This window comes from Eretmochelys imbricata, chromosome 3 (genome assembly GCF_965152235.1).
Source record: "Eretmochelys imbricata isolate rEreImb1 chromosome 3, rEreImb1.hap1, whole genome shotgun sequence".
Lineage (NCBI taxonomy): Eukaryota > Metazoa > Chordata > Testudines > Cheloniidae > Eretmochelys > Eretmochelys imbricata.
This window is the reverse complement of record NC_135574.1, coordinates 32,234,386-32,257,158: the sequence shown is the minus strand read 5'-3', so window position 1 is coordinate 32,257,158 and position 22,773 is coordinate 32,234,386. Positions and strand designations below refer to the sequence as shown.

The 22,773-nt window shown below is 40.3% G+C and overlaps 1 protein-coding gene across 4 annotated transcripts in view; it reads right to left on the bottom strand.

Moving 5' to 3' along the window:
• The window catches only part of MBOAT2 (membrane bound glycerophospholipid O-acyltransferase 2), a 218,701-nt gene that overhangs the window by 5,950 nt on the left and 189,978 nt on the right, over positions 1-22,773 (bottom strand). For all 4 annotated transcript variants that reach the window (XM_077812555.1, XM_077812557.1, XM_077812558.1 and 1 more), the window contains 4 exons: positions 18,097-18,289; positions 14,012-14,115; positions 13,538-13,602; positions 11,243-11,375 (listed from right to left, as the gene is read on the bottom strand). In XM_077812555.1, the coding sequence (XP_077668681.1) occupies positions 11,243-11,375; positions 13,538-13,602; positions 14,012-14,115; positions 18,097-18,289 (495 nt within the window). The remainder of the gene's footprint in view (positions 1-11,242; positions 11,376-13,537; positions 13,603-14,011; positions 14,116-18,096; positions 18,290-22,773) is intronic.

Sequence of the window (22,773 nt, the reverse complement as noted above, 5' to 3'; positions counted from 1 at the left end):
AAAGGCAAACAGCAGAGCAGAGCCTTCAGTGACTGTGTGGAGCTTGACAAGGGAGGAATGAGAGCCTGGCTGATTACACAAACAGTAGGACTATAGCTAGCTCAACAGACAGAACTGAGTGCAGCAAAGGCTGCCAAAGACCAGGTGTGTGGCTGGCTGGCTGGATAGAATAGCAGCAAAGCCGTCAAAAGGTCAGTGTGGGCAGACTGAGCCTGGGGGACCGAGCATAAAACCTAGCCAGACAAGGGTTGAGCACTGCTGGTCTGGTAGCAGACTGAGCCCAGGGAGGGCTGCTGAAAAGGACACCAGTTGAGATGTGACCCGGTGTGCCTAGGGCAGCCCTCACTGGAAATGCCAAGGTCAGGGCAGGCTGCAAAAGGGAGAGCAGATACTCCCAAGACTGGTGGGTAACACTGAATTTAAAGTCACAAACTGTGCTTCTGATTTTCCCACACTGGTTATCAAGAAGCAAAAAAAGAAATCACACAGCGCCCTTATTGCATTCCAGTTCTCTGGCTCCCAATCAGCACCTAGGTGCAGTACAATGAGAAGTTATTTAAAAAACTCTGCTCACATATACAAAATGTTCTTCTGACCCCAAAGGGTCGGCCACTTTGCCAGGTCAGCATAGGTTTGGATCTTACCCAAAATACCATGCTGCCAGCCAATCCTTTAGTGTCTAAAACTAAAGGTTTGTTGTTTTTTTAAAAAAAGAGAGATGTTAAATGGTAAAGCAGTCACATACATACAAAGACTTCAAAGTCCGTATTTCAGGTTCCTAGCAGTATTGGTGAGTTTGCTGGCTTGAAAGTTCCTCTGGAACACATCCACAGCTTGGATGGGTCATTCAGTCACTGTCAACCAGTCTTGACTTCTTGAAATTTTGTCCTCCATTGACTTTCATAGCTCTCACTCTCATAATTCTTCCACCTCTCCAATCAGTCCTTCAGGGTCCTGTTGGGTTCTCTTCCTTCTCCCCTCTCCTATTCTGAGGAGGCATCCCACAACTCTATCATTAATCCACAAGTCTGGCTCTATCAGTTTTATGCTACTAATTCACAAATCTACCTTTCTACAGATGAGCTGTCCTCCTCCTCCTAAGACAGCATATCGGTCTGCCTTTCTAATATTTCTCTATGGACGTCCAATTGTCATCTTAATTTGAACGTGGCCCAAACTGAGCTTTGCTCTTTCCTCTCAAGCCTTCCCCTTCTCCATCATTTTTTGCATCACCCACCTCCCAGTCACACAGGCTCTTAAACTTCTCTCTACACCATCCATTCAAACTCTGTGTAAACATTGCAGATTTTTCTACAGAATATCTAAGATCCAACCTTTCTTCTTTCCACACACCTTAACTCTCACCCAGGCTCTCATCCCTCACCTTGACTACGGGAACCTCCTCCCTAAGAGCACCCCAGTGCTCGGGAGGCAAGAGGCTCACTGGTATCAGACAGTGAGTTTCAGCTGGCCTGACCAGGTTAGTGTATCCAAGTTCACTTATGTCATAATCTGTATCTAATAGGTGTTGTGTAAGGTGTAACTGGAAAACCAATAAATTAATGATCATTACTATTGCATTGTGTGTATATGGTAAATCCCCAAAGGACTGTGCAAATGTGAAGGAAATATGGTACTAAATGTGTCTGAACCAGATAAATCTGGGGAGTGGGTAAATAAGTTTTTCCAGACAAAGAAAAGACCAATGCCTCCATCCAGGTGCAATCACAGACAATTGGCAATCAGAGTCATTCACTGGTACATCAGAGGCTGCAAGGACAAGTCAATTTGCATTGTAGAAAGCACTAGCAGTGAAAAAGAAACATGGAAACTTCTCCATCATATTCCCTGGCACCTTTCCCTACAGCAGGGGCACTTGAACTTTGAGAAGGATACATTTTAAAAATTCACTGGACTATAAAAGAGAGGGGCAAAGAACTCCTAGTGACTGTTCACCTCAGAAGACAAAGGAACTGAGCACTTAGGACTTTGTGGAACATCCTGAGTAAGGGGGTGGTCAGCCATCTTGCTGGAAGGAAGTGTGGTAAGAATCTTAACAAAACTATGGTCTTGGTTCAAGGTAAGTCTTAGTCATTGGAACGTGTTTTTCACTTTTATTTGTTGGTAGCTATTTCTGACCTTAACCATCATAATTTCTCTTTACAGGAGCAATGTACCTTATTACTCCTCTGAGTGTTCCAGGTGAGGGCCGGACATTTCAGGGCAGATAATTTTGTGGTAATTCAGGACTGGGTGTGTGCTGGACTAGTAATAACCAAGGGTACTGGAGACCAGAGTGTGGCTGTAGTGTAACAAACAGGATTCTGGAGTCAGAGTTGCTGAACAGGGCTGCTCAACACACACACAATTAGAGCACATGCTTTTATGCTGACTGGGAGCATCCAGACAGGGAGCTACAGCAGCAGAGCATTTTAAGGCACTGAGGGTTACAAGACAAGCCATGACATAACCTCTCACTGGTCTGGGTTGAACCTCAAATCGTGGCATTCCCCGCCCCTTACTCTGACAAATGCCATCTTGCCCTTCTCAAGCCCATTCAAAACTCTGCTGCCAAGATCACATTCCTGGATTCTTGTTGTGACTAAGCCATCCTGGCTTACTTTCACTGTCTTCCCTGTTCTCCACAGCAAACACACACCAACTACTCAAAAAAACCCACAACAAACTTTAAAGCCCTTCATTGTTTAACTCTGCAATTCTAATAAAGAATGGAGCCACTGATTTACATCTCAGTTGTGCCAACGATCCCAGCCCCCATCACTTAGTCCAGTTTCCTCTCAAGAACTTTTGTGTTTCTTCCAATGTGGCTCCTTCAGCATGACAGGAGGAGCTCCTTTTAAAATACCATAAGGTAACTATGCTGTCATCCTTCACATCCTTCCTCAAGACTCATCATCTCAGACATGATGCAATTAAACACTTGACAACTAGAGTTGGTGTCCTGAAACTACTACTTACTATACCAAACAATGTCACTGTTGCTTTGTCCTCCCCATGCTCTCTGTTGTATGTTCTTTGTTTCTCTGTTGTATGCACTTGCTGTGTTTTGTTATTGCTTAGATTGTAAACTCTCTGCAGCAAGAATGTGTTTTTTTTTCCTTTTCCCTCTTTCATTATGGATGGATAGTGAGTGCCTAGCTAGCACACAGTGGAGGCTTGATCTCTGGGGCCCCTATGGATCACTAGAAAACAAATGAGTACTGTGGATGATATTTAAAACAGTCTGGAAAAAAGTATGCGATTTTTAGTAAAACAAAATTCTAGTACCATAAGTCAGATATAAAGTACCCATTAGATCACATAGTCCAGAACCTGCCCAAGCACAATTGTCCTGTACATACATCTTGTGCTTTGAACAGCATAGTTTTACATTTTTCTACGGATTAGGCTTCCACCACTTCCTTTGGAAGATAATTATTCCAGTTTCTCCTTCCCAACATTTGTAGGTGATTACTTCCTCCTTTAGCAGTTTAGCCAAATTAAAGAAATTTAGTTCTTTCAATCTTTCCTCATAAATTAATCCTGCCAGCCTGGTACAGTTTATATAAATCACTCACTGCTTCCAGTGGAAGCATATGAATAATTATAAACATACCAATAAGCTACTGCAATCTTTTACGTGTGTATGCAAGTATTTTGGACAATTTTTTGTGGATGCTATTTGTTGATTACCTACTTAAGTACTCTGCAAACGAATGTATAACATACTAGATTTGTTGCCTGACCCTTTTTGAGGTTATTGATGTTTGGATTGATGGCCAATTGATCTATGACAAAGTTCTTACCCAAGAATCAGGCTACATAGAAGTAACACTACAGAGTTCAATATCTTGTGGAGAGTCTCGAGGTGGATGACAAGGACACCCACACTGAGGGCAAAGTAAAACCTTAGATATCTTTATTGAAATAATGAACAAAGACAGAAAGGACCCAAGTCTCATAAAAAGGTAGAAATAATACAATATTGGGGTTATCTGTGGTAGCATTCTTTGCATAAGCTCTTTAGAATTGCATACTCAAACCCTTCCTTGAGGACTTGGTGGTAAGAGACAAAGGGATCAGCCCTGACTCTGGTATGCCATAGTGTCTGATGGTCCAAGTTCCTCAATGAATTGAAGGATCAAATAATGGAAAGTAGACACGGATGGAAGAAGCTAGAAAAGAACAAGCTCCAGACCACACGGTTGCTGCCCTGTTATAAGGCTTGAACATCATCTGCTCACGCTCAGACTTCCATACCTAAATTTAGCCTTTTCACCCACATAATATTGAGGTGTACTTACTCTGTAGGTTAACATATTGATATGTGTAACTGCTATCTTAGCTCATTATCATACACATCATCCCTTGCTTAAGCAGATTTGTGGTTATTACTTCCATGTTCTTTATGGTAGCATCTACTGGTACATTGTAACTCCTACCATTGAGCAAGCTCTCCTAACTTCCCAAAAGGTAAAGGTAACCTGTGATGGGGCGTCTGCCCCACACTGGTGGAGAAAGGGTTAAAAGCAGCCCTGAGGAGGCTGTGCAGCAGACAGCCAATCAGAGAGGGGCTGCAATGAGCAGCCAATTAGGGCAGAGCAGGCCCATATATAAAGAGAGCTGTAGGGCAGAGGGGGCAGTTCCCTTTTGGAAGCCCAGGGAGAAAGGACTGGGTCCCTGAAGGGCTAAGGGAACCACCAGCACCCTGGACAGAGCAATGTTGGGGTGGGTCAGGGGAGCAAGAGGGAGCTCCAGCCTGACTGGCTGAAAGACTAAAGCCCAGATAGGGCTATGGGGAAGTGGCTTCTTGCATTACAACTGAATATAATGAAAGCAGCTAAATATAATAAAGGCAAGTCAGGGAATAATCGGCAAGCTTGCCCTACAGGCTACAGATTGTAATAGCCACTGTTAAATATTTAAACACTGTATTAATTCATAGTATAAATTTATCACATTTAAAGAAATATGCAATAAGTACTATGAAAAAAATTAGTCATATTAAAAACTTCCTGATTCCAAGACCTTGTCAGCACTGGATGACTCTCATAAGTTTACTCAGGGCCACAAGGTTAAGCTGACAGCAATGGGGCTGATTCAGGAGGTTTCTAGTTCAACACATAGGTGGAAGGATATATTTGGGTTCTCATTTTTTGGGCTAAAAGTAGAAGTTTGTAGGGCCAGAAATTGCACAGCATGTTGAGAGAGTGGAAGATGGAGCATTTTTGAAGTCTTGAGCCATAGCTATGGGAAAGGGCAGAAAAATTATTTCTTCCTGTAATGTCCACAAAGTCACAGTTAACAAAACTAATCAGGCTGCTCACCACTTAGAACAATCTGGCTGCCTCATATTAGCCCAGACCTGTAGAAGAGCTCTGTGTAAACTGGAAAGCTGAAGCTGGTCCAATAAAAGATATTACCTCACCCACCTTATCTCTCTAATTGGGAAAGACTTTTACGTATTTTAGGAGATTTTTCTACCTATTTGGGGATAAATTCTATCAGTATTTGGACAGTATCATCCGGAAAATGGTTGACTTGTGGCTGGATGAAACAATCACTGGATGACCCATCACTCTCACAGATCTTGGGAGACAGGCCAGTCCTTGCTTACAGACAGCCCCCCAACCTGAAGCAAATGCTCACCAGCCACCACACAACAGAACCACTAACCCAGGAACCTATCCTTGCAACAAAGCCCGTTGCCAACTGTGTCCACATATCTATTCAGGGGACACCATCATAGGGCCTAATCACATCAGCCACACTATCAGAGGCTCGTTCACCTGCACATCTACCAATGTGATATATGCCATCATGTGCCAGCAATGCCCCTCTGCCATGTACATTGGTCAAACTGGACAGTCTCTATGTAAAAGAATAAATGGACACAAATCAGACGTCAAGAATTATAACATTCAAAAACCAGTCAGAGAACACTTCAATCTCTTTGGTCACTCGATTACAGACCTAAAAGTGGCAATACTTCAACAAAAAAACTTCAAAAACAGACTCCAACGAGAGATTGCTGAATTGGAATTAATTTGCAAACTGCATACAATTAACTTAGGCTTGAATAAAGACTGGGAGTGGATGTGTCATTATACAAAGTAAAACTATTTCCCCTGGTACTGTTCTTGTAAAGTGCTGGAAATGTCCCACCTTGATTATCATTACAAACGGTCCATTCCCCCCCCCCCCCCCCTTGCTGGTAATAGCTCACCTTTCTTGATCACTCTTGTTACAGTCTGTATGGTAACACCCATTGTTTCATGTTCTCTGTGTATGTAAAATCTCCCCACTATATTTTCCACTGTATGCATTCAATGAAGTGAGCTGTAGCTCACGAAAGCTAATGATCTAATAAATTTGTTAGTCTCTAAGGTGCCACAAGTACTCCTTTTCTCCATATGGTTGAGTATTGACTGTTTTTACCTACTGAGGATCAGTGACCTACAATAACCAATATGCAGTCATGCCCCTCATGGTTATTAAACACAAGCAGAGTGGAAGGGTTAGGATTATTATTGACAAATACTGTTAACACTTTCTTATGGAAGGGCAAAAGGCCCGCTTCCCTCTAATGAATAGTTGTTTGTCCTTTGTCTTCACTTAGATCATTTTGCCAGTTACCGACCTGTACTGTCAGATTTTGTATGTTTGTGTTTTTTTGGAGGGGTGGTGGTGATAAAGCAGTTCTTCTATCATCCGCAGCCTTCTTACAGACCCCTTTCAAACAGGCTTTGAATCTAGGTACAGTCAGTTTTTGTGCTAATTTCTTAAGAGACTGTCTGCCCTGTGAAGGACAAGATCAAGTGTCCATGCAGATTCTGGTATTGTTATGAAAGGCTGCTGATGGAGGAGCATAATTATGCTTTCCTGACTCAGTGAATCTTGGAAGTAACTGACAGAGTCATGCTTGAGAAGCTCTGCGATCCAGGTACCATTGGTGGAATGAAGGTGGGATTGAAAACAGAATGTCATATCTGATTTTTTATTAAGGCTAGATGGTGTAGTGTCTTAAAGAAGAAAAAAAGTTTGTGCTTTGTACAAGGGTTACAATCTAGAAGACTCCTTTTGGACTTCTGACTAATCTTGAATTCTCAGACAGCAGCAGTTGTCAAGAGTTCTTTCAATTCCAGTTGAGTCTGTCTAGGAGGTCGTGGTCTTTGCTTACTGGTGTCCATGCCAGAATTATCCATGCCTTTGTGATTTTTTTTGTATTCAACTTGGGAGCTAACCTTAAAAACGACTCAGAAATTTTTGCTAGAGCTGGCTTGCTTAGTGGTGCTTCTTGAGTACAACAAATTACACCTACACTAGCTACCAACTTGTTTCTGGCTGAGACTCAAGGCATTATCTATAAATTCCTACACTGCTTAGTGACCTGGTTTTCCCTAGGATCACCTCTGTCTTTATGCTCCATCTAAAGAGCTGAGATCAATGAGGATCCTTCTGTTATACATACTAGATTTGACCTCTTAGGCTAAGCTCTCTCACTGGAGTATCCTCCACGGAAAGCCACATCCTCCACTGGTCCAACATAGCCTGTTTATTTTGTACTTTCAAGGTATGAGACAAGGACTATCTACTTACTCAGGCTTTTGCTTGAGGAATGACCTGATTAAGTGGAGTTTTCTGTGGTTAGGGACAAGTTCTTTTGGGGTCAAAATTATTTGTGTGTGTGTGTTGTTTTTTCGTTTTGTTTTTTGTTTTTTATTTTATTGTTCAATGTGGGCCTGATAGAACAGCCATAAAAATAAATGGAGCAGAGTTTTACAAATCAAAAATTTGATTCAATTGTCAAATGTTAATCACTCTGCCATTTTACAGTGTTTTTAAAAAAATAATTTTGAAAGTGCTAGGCAGAAGCAAAAATTTAACTTTTTAGAAAGGTAGCCTTATGCAGGTATGAAGTGGCTTTATTTGCTTCCCTGTCATATCTCAAAAAACAGCTGCAACAAAACATGCTCTTGTGAATTTGTAAATTACTTTACAGCCTGAGATCTTGAGTGTCATTTTAAGCTAAGGTTAAATATTCATATTTCAGTTACAATTCCCATAAAAAAGTGTGTGGTTATAAATTGTACCTGCAGCATACTATTATGGAAATTGTAACACATACTAAGATCTAAATGCACAAACAGACAGAAAAAGCACACAAAGTATATTTTAAATGATCATTCTTTCATTGGCCAAAGAGCTGCTTCTTAATGACAGAGACATCCCTTGAGGGAGGGACGGAGGGAGGGGTGCATGGCACAGGCGCCGGCTTTTTCCTTTGCCCGGGGGTGGTCATCTCCTGCTCAGCCCCAGGCCTCACACCCACTCCACTCCTTCCCCCAAGCCCCCACCTCCGCCCTGCCTCTTCCCACCTAGTTCCGCCCCCTCCCCCAAGGCCCCACCCCACCCTGCCTCTTTCCATCCTGCCTTTTCCCACCCAGTTCCGCCCCCTCCCCCGAACGCACCCCATCCCCTCTCTTCCCCTTCCCGCTCAGTGCCTCTTGCATGCCTTGAAACAGCTGATCACGGCTGCTGGGAGGGAGGGGGAGGAGTTGATCAGTGGGGCTGCCGGCAGGTGGGAGGTGCTGGGGGGGGGGGAGGAGGGAAGCTAGCTGCCATTAGATGCTAAGCACCTGCTAATTTTTTCCTGTGTTTGCTCCAGCCCTGGAGCACCCATGGAGTTGGCGCCAGTGGCAGAGAGCATGAGAGAGTTCATTACAGCTGAGCTGGCCCAGCTGCAGGGTCAGTTACAGTCCCTTAAGTCCCTCACAAGAGTGGAAGATCAGTGTACTTTCATTCCATCCTACCCCACTCCCCTATCACACCTCTTACCCTTGGTTGGAGGCTGCCTCCAAGTGAGTTTCCACCAAAAGAGTTTCCCTTCACAAGGGGTATTACTTATCACCAGAATCCTGCCCCTTTGTCCCACTGAGTACTGCAACAGTGTCACATCATAGTGGATAATCTGGCCGTAGGCATAATGCCCTGTGCACATGACTCAAAAGAACTCCTAAACCCAAATCTTGGGATTATATACACTTCTTCCATGGTCTTCGAAAAGTCATGCCGCTCTGTTTCAGTCAATACTGAAATGAGAGTAAGGCTTTCCTATCTCACAGGATTATGAAGATTGTTGAAGATGAAAAAGTGCTATACAATTACTACATATGATTATCATGACTGTCATATCCTGTTCAATGAAATGCCTCAGCATGTTTCCTCCCAACATCACACCCATCACATAATTGTCCTGGAGTGTGGAGCCTGTGTAGAACAGGAAGATATGGTCCACTTCCTCTCCCACTCTCCAAAGATGCCATGTTTTAATGATGCAATAAAAAATAAGGGCTTTTTTTAAAAAAAAAGTATATATTATACATAAACAATTGTACCTTTAATTTGTATGCACAACTACAACCGCATGTGAAAAATTCAAGTAACCAAGTTACTTATATGGCTCCCATCAACATAATACCTGAGTGCCTCACAATCTTAAGTTTTTATCCTCACAACCCCACTGTGAGGCAGGAAGTGCTATTATTCCATTTTACAGAAGGGAATGGAGGCACACAGAGGCTAAGTGACTTGACCAAGGTCACACAGGAAATTTGTGGTAGAGCAGGGAATTAAACCCAAGTCTCCCCAAATCCTATATTAGCATCCTATCCACTGGGCCATCCTTCTGCTTTAGTTGTTCAAGGAAATGGTCAGTTATGCATCTACATGGCCATTTGTGCCAATGTGTAGTAAATTGAAGTAAATTAGTACAATTGTATATGCAGTTTAAAAAAATCAGCCCAGTTAAGATTTATCATCCAAATTCTACAGAATTAGCTGAATAGAAATCTAGGTTATTTACACTTGAAAGGATTAGATTTTAATCAGTAAATGTCATTAATAAGGAATTGAGAGGAAGGTGGTGATCACACAGAATCTGATATTTACTGTCCCTTGTTAAGTCTGTGAAGAACTGACATGATAAAACACCTCAACCTGTTTTGGATAGTCAATCAGTACTACTAAAATACTTGCACACAAACCCAAGTTCTGAAAACTAGAGAGCTAAACATACCCGTGAGAGAGATGAAATATGACAGTGAGGGGTGCTCCACCGGAGAGTGGAGTGTTGCAATTTGTGCCAGGGAACTGTTCATGAGCCTTGCCTGGGGCTCTAATTTTTGTATCAGCCTTGCTGAAAAGTGCGAAGATCCACCCCTCTAGTGGCAGGAAAGGGGAAGGGAATTTATGTCTATATACTGCGGCTCCAGAGGCTGTTGTTAGGAAAGGGGTCACAGCTGTAAAATGGGACAATAATGCTAACCCATGTTTGTAAAATGCTTTGAGATATATGGAGGAAAGTATTACATGTTTTATTAGTAGGAGGAGGAGGAGTCTGATCAACTGAAGTTCCAGCTCCCACTAGCAGTTGGAAGGTGCAAAGAGTCTTCTGTTCCATCTCTCTCTCTCCCCTTCACAGTCTCCCGCCTGCTCTGATGGCAAAGAGGTCTCTGTTACTGTATCCCTCCCTGCTCAGCCTCCATTTTTGGGGTCCTCTTCCTCCTTGATTAACTCTAATACCTACTTTCCCAAGCAGCACAGTGATACTGACCAATTTCTTGACAGGTTTACTCTTTAGTTTTTGGGGTTATTTTTCTGGATCCACAGGGTTCTGAATAGCAGTAGTAAAACTGACCAAAATCTTATTAATGTCACTCTGCTGTTGCTTGGCAGAACTCTCAGCAGCAAATGTACTAGAGATGTTTGTCTGCTGGCTGAGGAGAACACTGCTTTACTTTAATAGCTTTACAAAAGTACCAAACACAAGTTTATTTTAAAATTATTATTAAATTCTACAGAAATTGTTAGCTTAGGCCTCCAAACCCTAAGGAAAGATTCCTCCTCCTCACTGGCAAGACTTTTTACTATCACTTTAACGATCTCTGTTCATATCACAGTAATATTGTACGAGATAGTCAGTGCAGCTTGAGAACTTCACATGAAAGATGTGCTACAAAAGCACTAACAGCAATGTAGTCCTTCCTCTCTTGTCTTTCCTCCCATCCCTCCCTTCTATTCATCACTCCCACTGCTGTTACATCTAAAATATAGATTATACTTTTTGGGCCCAGATTGTGTCTGAGTTTCCCTTGTGATGCACACACCTGTGAGCACTGTAGCATAGTCACTTTGCTTTTACAAAACTAATTACTCATTAAAATACATGGTTGGTACTTACGGCTCGTGCTGCTAATGTCATTAGTACTCCTGTTAAAAATGTTAAATAATATCCTGGATACACACCATGCCAAATGGCTGAAAGGATGAAGGTCTGGATCGTAGGACTGAAGGAAGCTCGCTCATAGCATACTCTAAGAAGTAAAGTAAACGTATTAAAGGCAAAGGGTATAAGGGAGGGAAGATGATCAACAATAGTGCCAATAACCATTTTAAAACCTAGCAAGCCATAGATTAAATAGCAGCTGCTATTTGGTTACATGGTTCTATTGAATCTTGGACTTAACCATTAACATATTATGATTTACAGAAAACGCTGAAACTTTACTCTCAGCTTTGATACCAGATCTCCGTGCTGCCATGTATGCTCCTTCACAATGGCACGACACCACTCCTCAAAGGCAGAACTCTACTGGCTAGCTACTATAGCTGGATGGGAAATGCAATACCTGTCTGATGAGAATTTTTGAGATTTCAAAAAAAAAAAAAAAAAAGTTCCCATCCCAAACTGGGATGAAAATGTTCATGTACCAAAAATCTGAACAAATTCTGATTGCATCAATTGAAATGTTTCATTGCAATAATTTCAAAACATTTAGTTTCAATACTGATCTTTTATTTCTTTAAGCCTTTTTTCTTCACTATAAATTAACTTAATTTTGAAATGAAGTCATTATGACCCCAAAACTGGAGCTTTTCCAGAAATAGGAAAACACAGAAATGGGACATCTCAACATTTTCAATTTTTTTTTTCAAAATGGGAAACTTATTAAAACCAACCCTTTGCAGAAAACAGTTTTGGTTTGACAAATTGGCATTTTCTGATTAAAAAAGGTTTTGTTGAAAAATTCCCAACCAGCCCTAGTAGGGAGTACGTCTCTAGACCCTGAGCTATGTGTGCAACTGCACCTTCATGCTGACTTCTCTGACAATAAATTCTATGACGACATGAGTTTTGGCTTGCAAATAGGTGTTTACATTAGCAGACATAATTTGATCTTCCCTGCAATAAAATTTAAATTATTAAAACCATTTCTGCTTTTCAAGGATAGAACAAATGTTTGGGGAGAAAGGTGTACACCCCTACACACACCCCTCTTGTAAGGAGAGAAAATTTGAGGGATACACCTTACTCTCTGGAGGAGGCAGTTGAGGCTGTGTTCCACTATGTGAAGAGCAGGTTTACATTTGCTGGGAGCCCTTTCCCTGTTATGAGCAGTGTTGGACTTGGAGGGAGGAGTCTGATTAGACAGAGCAACTACAAAGCCAAAGAGCTCCTAGTAGCATGTATGCCTTCCCTAATCACTGCACTAGATCTGGTATCACAGCAAGATTGTAATACTTACACTGAGAATGAGTATCAATCTACTCTACAGGCTTTATTCCATATTTCCACCATACCATTGGAAAGGCACTGCTAATTCAAGAGGCCAATCCAGCAGAATACATATGAATCAACCACAGGTTGCAGAAGACTGTAGTTACTGTCTTTACACAGGTTGTCTATTCAAAGATGCTACTCATCTTTTGAATAGTGCCAAAACTTAGGAAAGACCTCTTCACAACTAGAAGTTACTTCACAGAACAGGAATCTTATATAAATTAGCTTCTCCTGATTACCAACATCCTATTTCCTAGACCTGTGGCTATTAAGCTTCTGCAGTCCGAAGTGTTTAGCAAAGGCATATGTAAGGCTCCAAGATGGGGTCTACCCAGACTGCCAGCTATTAATAAAGTTTTTCTGCTGAGGGGAAAATGGACCTGCCTCAATATAATTGCCAAGAAGGATGGCCGTTTTCTGCCTTCTATTCACCTAGCTGAAATGGGATGTTTCATTTGGCTCTATATTCATTCACCCTCACAACCATTTCAAGGGGAAACAGCGGGGAAGCATTAGCCCATTGGAAACCATCTCTTATTTCTGGCCAAGCCAGGGAACAACGAATCTGCCATTTACATGAGGGAACTGAAGAAAACAATGTGCACACAACATACTCTCCCAACAGCATTCCCATGTGGTTTAGAGCTTGCAGTGTAGTTTCTAGGAAGGGAGAGGGTATAGACAGTTCCCATTCATAATACAGGGAAGATTCTGTGACTGGGTAGTTAAAGAAGCTCATAGGTTCCTCCATAGGCCAGCAGCCAGAGGCAGATAACGCTATAATTAAAGCGTATAATCGATTATGCAGCTGCATTGGTTTAGGATTTCTAATAACAAGTATTCATAGATTATTTTTAAAGATAAGTAATAAAGAAACTTCAAAGCAGAAAAGCTTTCTTTTAAGAAATACAGTACCTTTTAAGCCAAAGAGCTGTTTGAATATTCCAGTTATCAAGAAACATCTTGAAACTTGTTGAAAACTGTAAAACCAAAACATTAATTATTTCTGCAAAACGTAAAGACACTACATTAAAGAGTCATGCTGTATTTCAGAATAGTGTGAAACACAAACCAAGTATTCTTTGGGGATGAGCTAAATAAGGACAGCAGGAATTTACTTAACCGCTCTATTATAAGCCTGCTTTTATTCCTTCATTTGTAACTCTACATTTAGAGTACTCATAATTACAAAAAAATTCCACAAGCTAGTTGGCTTGAGGAAGATATCCAAAATGTATGTGATTTGTCACTCCTTCCCCTAGACACTGATTGTCACCTCTGATTTGTGACACCTTTGCAATCCTGAGAATAGAAAAAGTGTAAGACAATTTAATGCCTTTAAAATTTTCTACATGAGGACAATTTTATTTGAAAAAGCCATGAACAAACCTCTATATGCTGGATTCTCAGATTTGATATTAAATCCCAGCGTGATGCTCCATTTTTGTCATATCCTCTAAAACCAAACCCTGCTGCATTATTAATTGCATCTGCTGCAATGAAACAAGAGAAAACAATTGACGTAAGTAATTATAAATTGCCTACATTATAAATATTGTGCATCCTATGACAAGTACTCTGTACACATGATCTGTTGTATTAATGTACTTTTTGACTGTATTTTTAAATGTTTAGAAGCACCTAGAGTCACTGGATTAGGCCCTTAACTATCGAGAGAAAAGAATAAGACAAATAAGGATATATGTTTGCAAACCAAGTTATTTTCAATCTTAAAATAATTTTTTATAAAAAAAGAAAAGCAAACAAGAATATAATATACCATCAGTTTCACAATGTAGGCATCTTCTCCTATCAGTCCATTTATTTCTATTTGGTCCTTTCTTTCTACTTGGGAGAGGGCATCTTTGCCTTCCAATATGCCTGTTTGATCAAACTGACAGAGGAACCCATTCAAGCTCACTGTGATGCATGGTATTAACTACCACCCAAAGAGAAGAGAAAAACTGGAATTCGATCAGTTCTATTTTGAATATAAACTGAACTCAATTTAAGATTAGAAAGCACGGGCATATCCACTGGTTGCAGTGGTTTGAGAAAGTGTCCCAGTGTTCAGATGCCTTCCTTCACTTTGTGAGGGATACACAAGCTGAATGTGTAAACATAAAAATAAAAATGTCTCACTCCATGATGTTTCAGATAGCATAGCATACCAAAGTCTGATGCTCTAAATATGTGCCTGTTAAAAATCAATGGGGAAAAATGAACTATTGAGAAAGACATGATTTCTAATGTGTACTCAAAATTTCTTCTAATAGTACAAGTCCTGATATCAGGACAGCCCACAGTTCCTTTCTGATGATTCAGGGGGCCCTGAAGAAAAAGTAGGGGAAGCAAAGGTGGCTCTGAAGAGGCAATATAATCCAAGTACTCTAATAGAACTGGCATGGCTGCGGTGGATTTGAGGATGAGCTCTCGCTGCCTAGAAAATGCTTCATGCAGCAAATGTAATATATAGCCTCTGACAGCTAAATTCTTACCATTTGCCTTGTCATGGTGCAGGTGTTTTTCACTGAAAGTGGGGGCATGAAAGGCAGGCATCTGTTGCCTTATAACAAAATTGCTCCAGGCAGATGGGACTCATTTGCTGTGATATGCAGTCCACCTCCAAGAAGGGATGCTGATTTCAAACCAAAAATGTCAGTCCTGAAAGCCAGTTTGTAAACGTTGTGCCTATCACACATGCTCTATGGGCCTTGGTCTTCAGGGAGTATACCAGTATCATGCTAGCACAACACTTACACCCCTATAAGTGACTCACAACCGCTTTGCCTGATGCCTGTGGAAAATGGGGAAAGGCTACCACATTCTGGGCACATGTGGCTAAAGAAGTGAGACTATAGTGAGACTATGTTTGGCTTCCCTGAATACGGGAACAGTGCCTGGGAAATCAGGAGAAATAACTGAGATGTTGAAAAGAAGGAGAGTGCATATTGCCTGTATACAAGAGAAAAAATGAAAGGGATTAATATCCATGACCATCAGGGGAGGGCTACAAGATAATGTATCACTGTTCAGCAGCAAGGAGAAATGGAGTAGTAATAATCGCAGCAGAAATATTACAGGATAAGGTATGGACATCCAAAGGAAGAGTGACCAGCTGATGGAATTTAGAATAGCACTGAGTAGAGAATATTTAATGTTGTATGTGAATATATGTGCAGGTTGGTTGTATGATTGAGGAGAAGGAGGAATTCCACATAGTGCTGGACCAAGTGATAGGTGAAATACCACAAGCTGAGTGCTTGATCATGGGAGCAGATCACAACAGACGTGTGGGAGAACACAGGAATAGGTACAATAATTGTCACGGTTTGTAACCAGAAATGAAACTGGTGAGGGTAACTTAGAGTTAACCAGAGCCCATGGCCTGATTGATGCCAATATATACTTTGTAAAAAGGAGAAGCACTTAATTATGTACAAGAGTGGTGCCACCAGCCCCAGATTGATTGCTTCCTGACAAGAGGAAGTGATAGAAAAACATGAGACTGTAAAGTGATCCTGGGAGAACAGATTGAGGGCAACATAGATTGCTTGTCATGAACTTCTGATTGAAAAGGCCAGTGGGGGACAAAAGACAAGTTGTGAAACAAAGGATAAAGCACATGCCACCGTTCAGTCAACTATTGTGCAAATATCCAATCCAAAAGATCCCTGTAAAACCCTATGCACCCACTGTGCCCTCAGCCAGCTGGCAACAAAGGGTCCCTGGATCACAACAAGTTCTTTAGAGTAATAAGTGACTCCAAAACCCTGGGTATTTAGTAATCATCATTATAGTCTGTGAAATCTATACTTTTGAATGTATTTTCCTCCGAAAGAGTTCAATTAACCACCACCCTCTCTGTAGCTGCTAGTTACTGCATTGGTTTCCCCTCAGTTTTCATGCAGAGTTATGCAACAAATATATAACAAACAAAATATATAATATATAATCAAAAATATAATAAACATTTCCATGGCACAAACTTCTGGAAGTTGAATAGTTTTTTCCCTATATGACTTGGAAAGGAAAAATATTGTTTAAAATACAACATCCATTTAGTGCCTCAAACAAGGGCAATATATATGTATTCTGCTTTTAGCAGGTCATTAAAGTTTTTACTAAAAAACAAGGTGAAACGTTTACCATCAATATAGGAAACAACTGCTGTCAAGGTTCCTTCCCCACTCTGAACTCTAGGGTACAGATGTGGGGACCTGCATGAAAGACCCCCTCAGCTTATTCCTACCAGCTTAGGTTAAAAACTTCCCCAAGGTACAAACTTTGCCTTATCCTTGAACCGTATGCTGCCACCACCAAGTGTGTTAAAGAACAGGGAAAGAGACCATTTGGAGATGTCTTTGCCCCCAAGCTCTACACCCCCTTTCCAGGGGAAGGCTTGATAAAAATCCTCACCAATTAGGTGAACACAGACCCAAACCCTTGGATCTTAAGAACAATGAAAAATCAATCCGGTTCTTAAAAGAAGAATTTTAATTAAAGAAAAGGTAAAAGAATCACCTCTGTAAAATCAGAATGGTAAATACTTTACAGGATAATCAGATTCAAAACATAGAGAATCCCTCTTGGCAAAACCTTAAGTTACAAAAAGACACAAAAACAGGCATATACATTCCATCCAGCACAGCTATTTTACCAGCCATTAAACAAAAGGAAATCTAACGCATTCCTAGCTAGATTACTTACTAACAGAAGTTCTGAGACTGCCTTCCTGATCTGTTCCCGGCAAAAGCATCACACTGACAGACAAACCCTTTGTTTTCCCCCCTCCAGCTTTGAAAGTATCTTGTCTCCTCATTGGTCATTTTGGTCAGGTGCCAGCGAGGTTATCTTAGCTTCTTAACCCTTTGCAGGTGAAAGGGTTTTGCTCTGGCCAGGAGGGATTTTATAGCACTGTATACAGAAAGGAGGTTACCCTTCCCTTTATATTTATGACAACTGCACTTTACGTTGCAGTTATTGCTGATCATATTCCTATACACTACAATATATCCATGTTGAGTTATGCAGCTTGTTCTTGCAGCTGGGCTATTCTAAATAGAATTTTTTTTAACTGACTGCAAGGAAGAGGTTTATAAATGGATATAAACGGGTGTGAAAAGTAAAGTATAGAAGTCTTAAATTAAAATGCACTATGTAATTAAACTAGTTTTAAGGCAATTTTAAAGGGATAAAAATACCATTTCTCTTTAAAAGATATCAAATACGTGTTTTATTGAGGTATCCATTCATCAGGCCCTGGAATCTAGTTTGCAAAATACACTTCTATCCTTAAGTTTATGTTAATGGGCAACTATAAAATAAACCCATTCATTCATTGTCCCTTGCCTAAAGTCTCAGTTCTAAAATTACTTATAAGACCCCAAGAGGGCACTCTCTCTTTTAAATTCATATCCAACATACAGTACTTTTAACTGTAAAGAAAAGTACACACATTTTTAGTTGCTTACCTAAAGTCCATGCAAAATAGTATTTGGGTCTGGCAGCCATTAGAGACACATACAGGTAGATAATCCTCATAGGCAAAGATACTGTAGCTCTGAAGTTATCATCAATGTTGTATTCCACAGGTAAAGTTTTTGTGACAGTCATATGAAATAATAAGGAGAGCCCACAGATTAAGAGTTTCTGTGTCACAGCTATCTGAAAAGTGCAATGGAGGAGAGTTTGTGAGTTTCATCTTTTTTTATTAAGCTTCCTGAAACAAAATTCATGATCTTCCCTAAATAGGTGTACAAATGTATGTCACTTCCCAATAAACACATGCTATGACATTTAAATTTTTAAAGACTTTTACAAGCTAAAAGGATAAGAGGAAAAGGAAATATTCCTGCCTGGATTATGCTATGACCATGCCATCTTAAAGTAAGAATTGTTAAATCAAAGTCAGACAGCAATTAAGAACCTTGAAAAATCCCTTGAATAAATGGAAACACTGTTCATACTGCTTTTCATAATGGTATCAAGAATTATCTAAACAGATAAAAAATTAAGATGTCGTCATCAAGATAATCAATATACTATAGGTCATTTGAGGTTAGTGCATCTTCTTCACAGAACCCACAGACAGACAAGGGCAAAGAGTCCCCTTCTCCACTTTTAATGACATACCACTCAAACATCAGTTGGAGTTTATTCAAACCTATAAGTACTAGTATCTCCTTGTTTTCAGTTCCTTTTCAGTAATTCTTAGAAAGAAGATGTAAAATGTTGTCTAAGTCAATATATTAAGTACCTCTGCTGAGGATGTTTCATAGTATTAGATACAAGATTTGAAATGTTGAAATTATAACAATTTCTAAATGTATATAACTGGGATTTACAATGGAATCCTTCCCTCCGGTTTTATGAGGCCTTGTTTTCCAGCTAGAATGACCAAGGCAGAAGGTGGTCAAGTAACTCACCCAAGGACATACAGATTCTGACTCAGTATCCCCCGAAGCCCAGTCCTTTTTCTCTTGCTATTTTTTTAAAAAAAAGATCGGGTTCCATTATAAAATGCACATAAGTATAGGTGCTGAAACTAGGGCTGCTGGGGGTGCAGCAGCACCCCCTGACTTGAAGTGATCTCTATCATATACAGGGTTTACAGTTGGGTTCAGTGACTTTCAGCACCCGTGTACATAATGAGTAACATACAACATTTGCTGTTTTAAATACATAGTCTGCTCTATTTTCCAAGGACAAAAGGTCCCATATGATGTGTAAGTTGCTGAAGTATCTTTCATATACTAAAGAAGCACCTGAAGTGTCCATGCACAAGTTAATCATTGACAGAGCTGCAGTCATTTAGGCTCTACTTGTATTCAAAATTCTCCGTTTCTCTCAATAGTTTGAGACTAAAATACAGATATACATTTACCGTTATAATTCTATTAATATTAAACTTGCCAGGAAAATAATTCAATGTGGCCTGATTTTGGCAAAAAAAGTGTTAGAACAGGTAAGAGGTAGCTAGTTCCTTGTTCTCTCCACCATACTTCCAATATTTTCCAGTACTTTCAGAGACAATGTCCTGTTTCACATATTGTGTAATTATACATATAAAGATCTAAGATAACAAGGTAACTTCACCACCACCATGAATGAAAATACTTCAGAAAATACTGTAATGAAACGATTAATATTGTTTTCCCAACTTAGATAATACTGTCTTTCCTTTTTCCCATTCAACCACGCTGTTCTCTCCTGTGCCCTCTGTTCAAGTTGTTGTGTACCTTCTTGTGTGATATGCAGAGTGAAAGATCGCTATAATCCTGATATTTCACACGTCAACAGGCAGCACTTCAGAGATCAAGATTTTAGCAAGCTTTATTTCGCTGGCCTAATTAAAGTGTATTAAGAGGCCTGATGAAGAATTCATCACATCCAATAATCCACAAGTAATGCTGCTTCCAGGAGACGGAAAGAACTAGTGCAATGGAGAATATAATGGAAACTATTGATAACACCCAACAACGTTCGAAAGACAAAAAAATCTTATTTGATACAACAATTTGTAGACCTTTACCTTTACAAGAAATTAATCTCACTGTTAAAAATCTATGCCTTATTTCCAAACTTAATTAATCTCACTGTTAAAAATCTATGTCTTATTTCCAAACTGAATTTAGTTAGCTTCTACTTCCAGCCATTGGATCGTAATTAACCACTGGAACAACTGATTACGGGTCCTGGTGGATTCATCATCATCACTGGCAATTTTTAAAATCAAGGGTGGATTTTTTTCTTTTTTAAAGATATGCTCTAGGAATTATTTTGGGGAAGTTCTATGGCCTGTGTTATAAAGGAGGTCATATTAAATGATCACAATTGTCCCTTCTGGCCGTAAAATCTATGAATTTATGAAAAACAATGTTTTCTGTGTCAGGAATAACATGGAGTTTCCCTTGTTCAGCATGAGTCCCAGACGACTGAAGAGACAAACTATAAACTGGACGTGTCAGAGAACCCGATGCTCAGATCTGCCTCCCACTAACCAATCATCTACGGAAGGGAAGATGTGAATCCTTCACATCCTCAGGTAGGCCACCATTATTGCTGCCATGCACTTGGTGAATACTCAGGGGATGACAACAGGCACAAGGAAGCACTGTATATTGATAATGTTGGGCTGCTGGTATGAATCTCAGAAACTTCTTGTGACTTGGCAATACTGCCACATGGAAGTAGCTGTCCTAGAGATCAAGGGCAGCACAACAATTGTAATCTAGCGAGAGAAGGATGGATGCTAGGAAAAGTATATGAAATCTTATATATTTGAGATACTTGTAGAGATTTTGAAGATGGAATATGGGTCTCAGATCCGCCTTGGACCTGGTGATCAAAGTACTGTGAATAAAACCCTTTTCCTGATGTTGAAGGGGGACTTCTTCTATGTTCCCTTGTGGGAACAGAGTCTGAACTTCTTGAAGGAGCATTGCCTTGTAAGATGGATCCCTGAAAAGGAATGGGGTAGGTGGTGAAGAAGAAGAAGTGGATGGAGAGGAATTGGATAGAATATCCCATTCTCACAGTGCTCAGGACCCATTTGGCCATCATTATGGCTTCCTAAGCACTCAGGAAGTGGGACAATCTCTGCCAAAATGGGGAAGAAATAGCAGAATGATCACCGGTGACTGTATCACTGTCCTCGAGGGGGAAGCCAAATGTGCTGCTTCTGCACCGCTGAGTGAAGACAGGCTGGCTGATTTTAGTTGGAGTTGGAGGAATCCTTCTCTGTGATTTCTGCTTCCTCCTCAAAGTCTTGTTGCCTTTGTGGATATCCAGGTTGTCTACAATATTGCTGGGAGCACTGTTGCAGTGCCCTATACTGACACCTTTGGGGGTTGAAAAATATGCCCCCAACAAATGGAGCCTTTAAATGAATGCAAAGTCTCATCAGTTTTGTACGAAAACAAAAACTGTCCATCAAAAGGGAGATCATCTAAGACTTGCTGGCTGTCAAAGGTTATACCAGAGTTCTGTAACCAGGAAGCACTCCTCATTGTTATTGCAGAGGCTATCACCCAAGAAGTATCTGCCACTTCAAGCGCACATTGGAGTGGCCACCAAGTGGTCGTCTACCAGGAAGAAGTCCTAAATTCTTCCCAAGCATCTTCCAGCAGCTTGTCAGTAAATTCAGATATACAAAATCATATTTAGTTAACAGCGCCTGTTGGTATGCACCAGGAGAAAGGGAGAAAAATATGTTCCACTTCCTAACAAATCAAGTCTCTTGGACTCTTTTTCTTTGGGAGATGATTTGAATCTCCCCTCCCCAAATTATTAACTAATCAGTTTGTAAGCAACTAGAGGATAATAGGGTCATAAGGAATAGCCAAAGGATTTATCAAAAACAAATCATGCCAAACCAACCTAATTTCCTTTTTTGACAGGGTTACTAATGGACAGGAGGTAGCAGCAGACATGATATATCTTGATTTTTAGTAAGGTTTTTGATACAATCCTACATGACATTCTCATAAGGAAAATAGGGAAATATGGTCTAAATGAAATTACTATAAGGTGGATGTACAACTGGTTGAAAGACTGTACTAAAAGAGTAGTTATTAATGGTTCACTATCAAAATGGGAGCGTGCATTTAGTGGGATTCCTCAGGGGGTCAGTCATGGATCCACTACAAGTCAATATTTTCATTAATGACTTGGATAATGGAGCAGTGTGTTTTTATAAAATTTGCAGAAGACACCAAGCTGGAGGTTGGAGGTAGGATTAGAATTTAAAACGACCTTGACAAATTGGAGAAATTGCTATGAAATCAACAAGATGAAAAATAAAGATAAGTGTAAAGTACTTAGGAAGGAAAAATCAAATGCTCATCTACAAAATGGGGACTAACTGGGTTGGTGGTAGAAATGCTGAAAAAGATCTGGGGGTTATAGTGGATCACAAATTGAATATGAGTTAACAACGTGATGCAGTTGCAAAAAAAACCTAATATCATTCTGGAGCGTATTAACAGGAGTATCGTATGTAAGACAAGGGAGGTAACTGTCCCACTCTACTTGGCACTATGAGAACTCAGCTGTACAGCTGTGTCCAGTTCTAGGCTCCAAACTTTAGGAAAAAAGTGGACAAACTGGAGAGAGTCCAGAGGAGGGCAACAAAAATTATAAAACGTTTA